The 10,209-nt window shown below is 40.8% G+C and overlaps 1 protein-coding gene across 2 annotated transcripts; it reads right to left on the reverse strand.

The window, feature by feature from the left end:
- Positions 1-6,234: 6,234 nt before the first annotated feature.
- On the reverse strand, positions 6,235-9,660 carry LOC123178696 (F-box/FBD/LRR-repeat protein At3g26920). Of its 2 annotated transcripts, XM_044591506.1 has the most exons (6): positions 9,545-9,660; positions 9,103-9,186; positions 8,954-9,021; positions 6,978-7,823; positions 6,712-6,861; positions 6,235-6,636 (listed from the first exon to the last, which is right to left on the reverse strand). In XM_044591506.1, exons 1-6 carry the CDS (start codon positions 9,621-9,623, stop codon positions 6,442-6,444), a joined length of 1,422 nt encoding a protein of 473 aa, XP_044447441.1. In that variant the 5' UTR covers positions 9,624-9,660; the 3' UTR covers positions 6,235-6,441. The 2 variants fall into 2 exon arrangements, with proteins under 2 accessions (XP_044447441.1, XP_044447428.1); XM_044591493.1 differs by having other exon boundaries at positions 8,954-9,186.
- Between the last annotated feature and the right edge of the window lie 549 nt (positions 9,661-10,209).

Genomic DNA, 10,209 nt, shown 5'->3' on the forward strand with positions numbered 1-10,209 from the left:
TATTTAAAAAGGCTATGTGCATCCTTAGTTGGTGCAGAGGTCGGGAGAAGTGAAATTCTCTCCCAAATTTTAAGCAAACAGAGTCTTAGCTCAGTGGTTAGACTTGCAGTTGTGCAGCCTAACCATTCGTGTTTAATTTCTAGAATTGACACGTGATGCACGGGAGGTTTCCAGCATTTATTGATCAAGATTGATGTGTGATGTGACCACTCGTCAAGATAAAACTTGGTACACAAAAAAAAATCTTTGAGGATCAGGCTTAATGTGTGGTGGGACTACACTTTAAGATAAAAATCTTGATACTGATACAAAAAAGGTTGTATGCATTCCTTGGTGGTGCAGCGGTCGGGAAGTGAAATTCTCTCCTAAATTTTAGGAGATAGAGCCTTGGTTCAGTGGTTAGGATTCTGGTACAGCATGACCACCCGGATTCAAGTCCTAAAATTAATTGAGGTGATGCACAAGTATTTTCCCCATACATTGAGGACCAAGCTTGATGTGTGGTCAGGATTCTGGTGCAGCATGACCACCCGGATTCAATTCCTAAAATTAATTGAGGTGATGCACAAGTATTTTCCCCATACATTGATGACCAAGCTTGATGTGTGGTCAGGATTCTGGTGCAGCATAACCACCCGGATTCAATTCCTAAAATTAATTGAGGTGATGCACAAGTATTTTCCCCATACATTGAGGACCAAGCTTGATGTGTGGAGTGACCACTCATCAAGATAAAATCTTGGTACTCACAAAAACAATGTTTGAGGACCAGGATTGATGTGTGATGGAACTATACATCAAGGTAAAAATCTTGGTACTTATAAAAAAAAGTTGTGTGTATCCCTAGTTCATGCAGAGGTCGGAAAGTGAAATTTTCTCCTAAATATTTAGCAAACCATTTGTTAATCTCCTTATCCATATGATCATGTGATCATCGAAACACCTGAGCATACAATTTATTTCTTCAACGGCCGCCCCGGTTGCAGAGTGGTTTGCTAGAGTCGCTAATCATGCTCACCACGCCTTTGTTATCCAGTTCAATTTCTAGCTTCGCCACGCCCATCTCCGTAGCGAATTGCATTGCTCTCTGACATGCAAGGATCTCCGAGAGCTCTGCGTCAGACGTAGAGGGGAAGCAATAGCACGCCGCAGCTCGGAACACGTCGTTGTGGTCGTGGAGCACCACACCCTGCCGCGCTTGTCTCCCACCTTGGACGTAGCGTCGTCTGCGTTGGCCTTGAGCCACCCCTCCACCGGTGGGAGCCAGCGCTCGACCGGGGCGGGGTCGGGTGGTTTTTCACGCACTTCTAGACAACCCACCATTTCTCCATGAAGTTGATCACTGGAGTGGCAACAACAAGCGGCGGTTGCTATGCAATTTCCTTCTCGTCTCGTTTCGCGTGAGCCATAGCTAATATAAACTTTGAACCATCACCTCTCGCTCTTTCGAGGAGGACTCCGCCATTCACGACACCGTCCAGCTTTGTAGAGCACTCTAGGTGACGACCAACGCCGGGGGGTTTGCCATCGGAACTCCCATCTTTGAGCGCATCACCTTCCAGAAGCATGTTGAATGAGGGCACTTCTAGAACCTGTGCATCACATCTTCCTCCCTACTGCATGCTGCACTAAATACCACATCCTTGATCTTGCGTTTATGTCCACACTATTGAAAAGAGTAAACAATAAAAATATTAAAAAAACCCGCCTACCAGGCACCTGCACTGCCAACATGCGCAGTTGCGCGTGAGGGCGTAGACATGGAATTTTGCGCGATGAAATATGAAACCCCTTATTTTCAAAAATGCCATGTCAAAAGATATGAAGAAAACAAGGTAAAAAAAAAGTGTAGGAGGGAAAATATACAAAAAATGATCATCGCGCGTGAAAAACATGTTTCCATATGCACATGCATACTTGTGAAAAAAAACATGATCATCCCGCATTTAGAAAATAAGCACAAAAAACATGACCTTTAAGAAAAGTCTATGTATTTGTCAAAAAGACATCACATATTTTTTAAAAATCCATGCAGTGAAATACGGAGTATATGTTTGTGAACCATGTAGAAAAATGTCTGAAGAAAAAGAAAAACATAGATCAGGAAAAGTAAAGAAAGAAGTTAAAGATTTTAAAGAAATAAAATGAGAAAATAAAAGAAATAATTGGAAAATTTAAAAAGGAGCAGAACAAAAAACCCGGCCAGAACCTATCAATTGATTAAAAAACCAAGTACACCATGCTGCTACAAAACCAACAGTCCTGGTGCAACCCATTGGCCCAACAAGTCCTTATCCATTGGCCTTCTCACGTACAGATGAATCATCAGCTATTAAAAAGGAATCAAGTCATGCACGGATCTTGGTGCACCAATCAAATGGTTAGGATCCTCTGCAATATTGTACAGTCACTGCCATGAGGGACCTGGCCCCACATGTCATTCACGCTACAACAACATACGGTACTGCGGAGGATCTCAACCCCCAATCAAGTGGCTGTAGCTATAGAGGTGACTGAAGCTTAGCTAATTCTTAGTCAACTAAGAGGGTGCTTGGATCCAAGGGACTATAAGTTCCAAGCACCCATGATTAAAGAGAGGCTAGGATTAGTCTTGAGGCTAAAATTTTTTAGTCATAGGAAACCTATTAAAATATGTATTAGCCCTCTCTCTCATCATTTAATGCCTCTCCTTTAACACATGCGAGTTCTGGATTGGAGGGTTTGGAGGATAATAAGTGCTCAATAACTTGATTTTAGTCTCTTTAGTATTTGGATCCAAGCATGGGTGAGGCTAGCAAGTTTACTCCCACTACTTTTAGTCATGGGACTAAAACGTATCCAAGCACCCTCTAAGAATTAGTAAGTCTGCTAACGAATAATTTAGTCTGACACTATTAGGGAAAAATAATGAATACAGTTCAACTGCGACTAGAATTAGAGTCTCCAAGCACCCTCTAAGAATTAGTAAGTCTGCTAACAAATAATTTAGTCTGACACTATTAGGGAAAAATAATGAATACAATTCAACTGCGACTAGAATTAGAGTCTCCAAGCACCCTCTAAGAATTAGTAAGTCTGCTAACGAATAATTTAGTCTGACACTATTAGGGAAAAATAATGAATACAATTCAACTGCGACTAGAATTAGAGTCCCGCGCCGTATGTTTGTTCATTTGGAGAGCCCAACTATGTGCTAACAGACGCCCCCCACGCGTCCTGGGCTCGGGCCACTAATATTTTCTTTAACATTCAAAAATAGATGCTGGTAGTCAGATTCGAACTCGTTACCTCTCTGTATGAATCCACTGGCAGTAACCAACTGGAACACCTCAGGCTACTAAGCTACATTCAACATTTTGATACTTCTTGTTCACGCGGCAGATGTGTAGAAACCAATCAGACCACTTCATCATCATTCGATCTGTAGAAACTTTTTTTGTTGTCGCGGAAATTCGATTTGTAGAAACTGACAGACCATCCCATTGGAAGGCATAGAACGTGCGCCAGCAAAGCTTTTCCCTTACATGATTGGTGCAACTAATAAGTAATAACTGCACATATATCACGTGAATTGGAAAACAAATCACTGATTTAAGGAAGCAAAATAAATCTTAGAAAACTAATTCAAGATTTTAAAGGAAAATAATCAATCTAGCGAAATTTGTATCCAATATTACCAAAATTTACTTCCAGTGCAGCTAAAAAAACACCCAAAAAAATTCGTCTCTATTCATTTGCACCACCAAAACTATGTTAAAATTTTGCCTCCACACCAACTCAAAATTAACATGCTTCATTGGTCCGTATAACATATTTTCAACGACCTAAATATTTGCTTCATTCCCATCTCCAAAATCATAGGCTTCGTATTCTCATATCACATGTATTATGTATTCACCATAATATTAGCTTCAAGTCTGGTATCCATGTGCTTGCTTCCTTATGTTCTTTATTATACAAGCTCGTAGCCATTGCCTGCCGAGGGTGCGTTGTTAGCTGACACGGTGAAGTTGTTGACGAGATCGGACCAGGTGATTAAATTATGATTTTAAAATATTTTTTCCTTCAAATATTTATTAAATGTTTTTTAGAAAGTCTTTACAATTTTCAATTTTGTCCCCTATTAGTTATGTTAAAAACTTAAAATAACAGTTTTAAGTACCTACCTAAATTATGATTTTAAATATATTTTCCTTCAAACCTGGCATAGATGGTCGGACGTTATGAAACTTGCATACGGTGTCGGAATTCATTCAAACATGGTATGGATGCCTACCATGGGCATACCCACCTGCTGACACAAGTTAGATCATTTCATGCATGTCAATAAACAGACCATATTCAATGAAGAGTGTTCGGGTAGGCGAGAAGAGTCCGTTTGAGACCATTTTTCTCGGCATCCATCACATGACCGAAATTTATTCCATGAGCTTATATGCCAATTCAAGGCACCATCCCAAGTTGTTTGAGTTTTCGAAAAAGATCATTTTCTGGAGTTTTCTTGGTGAAAAAGGACCGATAAATGGTCGGACGTGTCACAACATGCAAACGATGTCGGAAGTCGTTCAAACCTGGGATGGATGCCTCATGTGTTTGTACCAGGCTGCTGAAAAAAGTTGGGGTCATTTATCCATAGTCCAAAAACCCACTAGTTGAGAGGAGTATGATAGACTAGCTAGGCCAGATGAGTCCCGTGAGCATGTAGTTTTTCCCAATTCGAAAGCTTCTGTGATTTGTAACTTCTGCCATTATCAACCAACATGAGCATTTTGTTGTGAACTAACCATGTCTTGAAATTTGTGAACAATTTTGAAATTTCAAATTGTGTATGAAAATTTTACAAGTTTGAACACCTTCTCCAAAATTGATAACAAATTCCCAACAATTGATGAAAATTTTGAACGAGAATAGGAAACAACGTAATTTTCTATAAAATTATCATTTTTGAAACACAAGCATTTCTTCTATTTGTGAACAAAATATTCGAAAACACGGGCATTTTTTGAGATTCCAGAATATTTTTAAAATTCTAAAAAATATTTGAAAACAAGAAAATTTTAGGGTTTTCCAAATAATTTTCCAAAGTTTTGAACAAGTTTCGAAAAGAATTAAAAAAGTTAGTAAAAAATGCTTAGCCGCTGGCTTAACTAGGGGACGGCATCGATCCCATCCGGCGCCTGTTGGGGGAAACTCTATTGGACGCTTATAATGTAAAACAGTCGCTGTTTCACACACACCCAATTGATACGAGTGAACATGAGCCAGCCCATTTCAATCTGTTCGTTGCCTCTGTATATGCCGGTTTTCAGAACCTTTTAGATGGTTTCAGGCCAGTTTTTACCTGTTTCCGGAATGTTTAAAAATGTTCATGAACCATTTTGGTCTTCAGAACCACAAAGTTCAAAAAATGTTCAACATATTTATTTAGTTACTCAGAATTTTTTTAAAAAGTTTGAAAATATCAAAGAATGGTCGCATTTCAAAGAAGTTTAAAGTTTCAAAATAGTTTGTGTTCTAAAAACTGTCAGAATTTTAAAAAAAGTCTCATTATTTTAAATCGGTTCAGAGTTTATAAATGTGTTCCACTTTTTGGAATTTTAAAACTTTTGTTTACAATTTGGAAAAATGTCGGCGTTTTAAAAAAGTCACGTTCTAATTTCCAAAAAGATGGTCAACCATGTCACTGGTCATAGTTCTTAAAAGGCCTCGCTGCTGTTTAGCTAAGATATCTGGCTTATTCTAGTGGTTGTGCTCGTTTGTGTTATTGTGGAGGTCTTGTGCTCGATTCCTGCTGGAAACAATTTTTTTTTAGGATTTTCCACTGTTTCACTACAAGTCCACTACACAGCAGTTTTACTACAAGTTCACTACACACATCGTTTGCTGCTGGGCCGGCCCAGTTTCCTGCTCACTGTTGTACGGTCCGGACGACGTATTTCGTAAAAGGACCATCCTACCCTTTCTTATGAAGGGGTATGGGCAGATCTGATCCGTCCATGTGTTTAAGGGGGTTGTACCGAAGAAGAAGTGCTAGAATTATTACTATTAATCTCTCTCTCTCTCTCTCTCTCTCTCTCTCTCTGTGTGTAAAATCTATGAATCTTTTATACAAGTTTCGGTACACCACTGGGTCACATCGGCTCATAGAATGTATACACCAAAATAGTAATACTTCTAGTAATCAAGCACAAAACAGAACCAATTGATTAATTTAATGGCTAAACAATGAGCAATTCTGGTGAATTTGAGAAAATTAATGATGATGGCTACCTCTAATGATCATCTACAACATGGCATCAGGCATCAAGGTTCCAGAACAAGAAACTGAACTGTGGATGGAACCTTCGGCCTGATGTAAGTTTGGATAGCCACAAGTGCTCTACGGGCTTTAAGAATATTTTCCCTTGACGTACCAAAGTAGAAGATTTCCCTTGGCCTTTCTCAGGTGTCCAATATAAGCGACTCGAGCAGCGTTGCGATGTGAACGATATGGCATGCCAGCTCAATCAAGCTCTTCGTGGAGTAGAAGCCGTCGATCCTCACGTTCTTGAGCTTGTCATGGTTGTGTCCAGGCATCTCCCTTGGCTCCGAGAGATCCGTGGAAGCTGAGACATGCTCCATGCGTAGTTCCCATACCTAAAGATGAGATAATTATCTTTGATTAACGACACTAGACACTATTATATGTTTGTAGTATGAAACGTAACTTACATTCAAGATGAAGGTCTCCAAGGAAGGGGAAGCGCCCAAGAAAGATGCCAGAGAGAGATAATCATAGTTTAGGGAAAAGGTCCCTCTCCTGAGAATGATATTCAAATACTTGAGGTGGAGAAATTTGCTGGACATTGGTGCGTCAACCATCTGCATAAATATGTATATGATTAATAATGTTTCAAGTTCAACTTTTGTAATAATATCATTATATTCACACACATATGGCTAGTCTATAGTCACCGACCTGTAGTTTTAGAGCATACCTCGGATGAATATATGAGAAGGGATTGAAGGTTTGGCATGCTTGGTGCAAGCTTAACACGAATATAACCAATAACGCCAGGACAATCCATGTATACACTCTTCATTTGAAATGATTCTAGATGTGACAGTTGTACCTGCAGGGATTTACATTCCACTAATGTAAAATGGGTGAGATTTGGAGCTTTGTTCTCTATGATTCGCAGCTTCTTGCAATATAACACCTCCAGGTAGTTGAGCCTCAGAAGAAGGCAAGGTATCATCAAGCAACTTATTTTCTCGCAATGCCTGAGTTCCAATCGCTCCAAAGCAAAAGAACTAGAAAGAAGGGAACCTAACTCATCACCTGTAATGAGCACTTGGAATAGATTTAATATTGTCAGGCTTCTCAAGCAACAACAAAGGCCAACTGTGGGACGAAAGGTACAGTTTGAAAGGCGAAGACGTCGAAGCGACACTGCATTCCCATGCGATAGAACTAAGCATGGGAATTCGTACTTGTTATTTACTGAAAATAAATAGAGCCAAAGTTCCTCGAGTACTGGTGTAATCGCCATTTGAAGCCATTTGTCAAGATAACAACGGTCTTTGGCATTGTAATCTAGAGCTCCTAGAAGCTCCAGTGTCTTTATGCCAATGCCTGAGTGCTTCTCAAGAATATGGTCAACTTTGGTAGTAAAAGCTCTTGCATCGGCGTTTCGATTCACGTGTCCATCCAAACCCAATGTTTCTTCACTGAAGGTGAGCTTGGGATAGCATCTCCAGGAGAATTTGAAGGCACGAGACACACAAGCAGCTCGGGCGGCATCTCGGAGTGGCATTAGCGAATGTATATGACACCAGATGTCCTACATGCACAAACAGGGAGAAAAGTGTAACATTAGAACTATGAAGGCATACCGTTAGATCTACTGGGAAAAGAACAACGATATAACTATATTGAGTAACATTCCACCCTAGGTGTTCTATGCATGATTGATACTGTACATTTGTGGCAGGTATATTGAGCATTACATTTAGAAGTCTTTCCTTGTCCAAAAATGGTTATGGATGTGCCGATTTAGTTGCAAAAACAAGAAGCCTAAAAAAAAATTCGAAGGTGAATTCAACTTTAGTGGTATAAGCAAAATATCCACTTGTTTATATTAAGAGTATATATGGTACGCAATACATTATCCTAATGTTTACACACTGGAGTGAGTTCTATGAAACAGAACCTTGTACGTACTATTGATATCTGGCAGACATAAACATTCAAACTCTAACAGTAGCAAGAATGACCTCATACGTATCGAAGGCTGACTGATCTCACAAAAACAAAATAAGTGCATAGTGCGGTTGTTCTGGATTGGACGATGTTGGCATGTGTTAGATATGGTTTTGCCAGGTATTTTTTTTGAAACAGGGCAAAAGATTTGCCTCATATATTAATTAAGAGAGGAATAGAGTTTTACAAGTGTCCATACAATACCGCATGACAATTACTCGCGTATTATGATTTCCCCTAGTTTCTTTTCACCCGCGGCGACCCATAGTTTCGCTTCCTCGAGGATGATGTTGAGGACGATCCGGGGCGGTGCACTTTTATGTCGAAAGACCCTGGCATTCCTTTCGTTCCAAATTGCCCAAGAGACAAGCATGGTGAGAGAGACCATGGTTTTGCCAGGTATAGACATCATGACACTGGGCCTAGAACAACAGTCGCAACATTTGTGGAAGATAGCTCCAGGAAATCTACTGCAGACTTTTCTTGACGAGATACAAGAGTCATGATAGGCAGTTATTTGTTGGGCAAATAAATCTGCGTATGCAATTGGAACGAGCCAAAGCAACTACTCCCTCTTTAGTGATCTAAATGCTCTTATATTTCTTTATAGAGGGAGTAATGATGTAGGAGATTGCAGTTAAGAGATCGTGTCATATAATTGTCATGGTGAAAAATTTCTCGAGACATTAGTAGTAGTACTTAATGAAATACCTCTGGAAGGTGTGGCCCTGAATAGTCCTCTGCTGGATCACCCTGAGAACTTTCATCTTCTTGGCGGGCTGTGCGATTTATGTCAGTCCGTAAATCAACTGATCCATGTGCAACATAATCTTGTTGGCGGGGCGAGTCTTTTCTCTTACCCAGCGAAGCAACCGATCCATGAGCAACCAAACCTTGTTGGCATGGCGAGCCTTTTCGTTTGTTTCGCCAAGCAATCGATCCATCTGTAAAAGACACCATGGGCGGTAATGAATGGAACAGACAGTAATAGAAAATGAATCCAATCTGTTTCTGTTTCAATTTTAACTTGACTGCAAGAACGCCTGACAACTTGTTTCATCAGTTTATAAGCAAGCAGAAAAGAGCGTAGACGGGCTTGATTCAGATTCAGAACACTGACAACTGAAGACGACAATTTCGTTCTAAATAACTATTGCAGTTGCATGCAGAGTCTCAGTCCAGCAACAGCAAATACACGGGCAATCCCTGGCGTTGCTACGGGAACCAGGGGACGAACTGCAGTGCAGAAGCAGGGGGAGGACGGAAAGAAAAAGGTTGGAGGGAGCTAGGGTTGGTTCTCACCAGTGGCTCTGGCTGGCTCCTGCTGTTGCTGTATGGCCACGAGCCCCTTCGGCTCCGGCTCCGGCTCCGGGAACCCCATGACGCGCGCTCTGCCGATTCCCGGACCTGAGTTTCGTTTCGAACCCAGTCCCGATTCCCTTTTCAAGCCAACAACAAGGGCGAGGCGGAGATAGAACCAGCGTCGGACTCCTCTGCTGCGGGCTTCTCGGCCCCTTTGACTTCTCCGCCTCTCTAAAAAAGTCTGGCCCGTCAATGGTCCATCCCGTTAACTTAGGCTGGTCATAGTGAAGAATAATTTATACTAGTGTCATGAATATTTATGAGACTAGTCTAAGTTATTACTACCTTCGGCTAGGTGAATAAATCATTCGCGTAGTTCGGCTAGGTATAGTTTTGCTTCCGCAAGAGGCACGGCCATATCTTTCAAAAATGAAAAAAGATATATCTTCTGGGTTTTTTCTTCGATGAGAGGCACGGTCGTGCCTCTTGGAAACAAAAAGAAAACATGTTTTTTGTTTTTTTCTTCGACGAGAGGCACGGTTTTGCTTCCGCGAGAAGCACGGTTATGCTTTTTGCAAAAGGCACGGCCGTGCCTCTCAGAAACGGGAAAAACACATTTTCTTTTTTTTTCTTTTCGCGAGAGGCACGGCCACGCCTCTCGGAAA

Source organism: Triticum aestivum, chromosome 1A, assembly GCF_018294505.1.
Source record: "Triticum aestivum cultivar Chinese Spring chromosome 1A, IWGSC CS RefSeq v2.1, whole genome shotgun sequence".
In the NCBI taxonomy this organism is placed as follows: Eukaryota; Viridiplantae; Streptophyta; class Magnoliopsida; order Poales; family Poaceae; genus Triticum; species Triticum aestivum.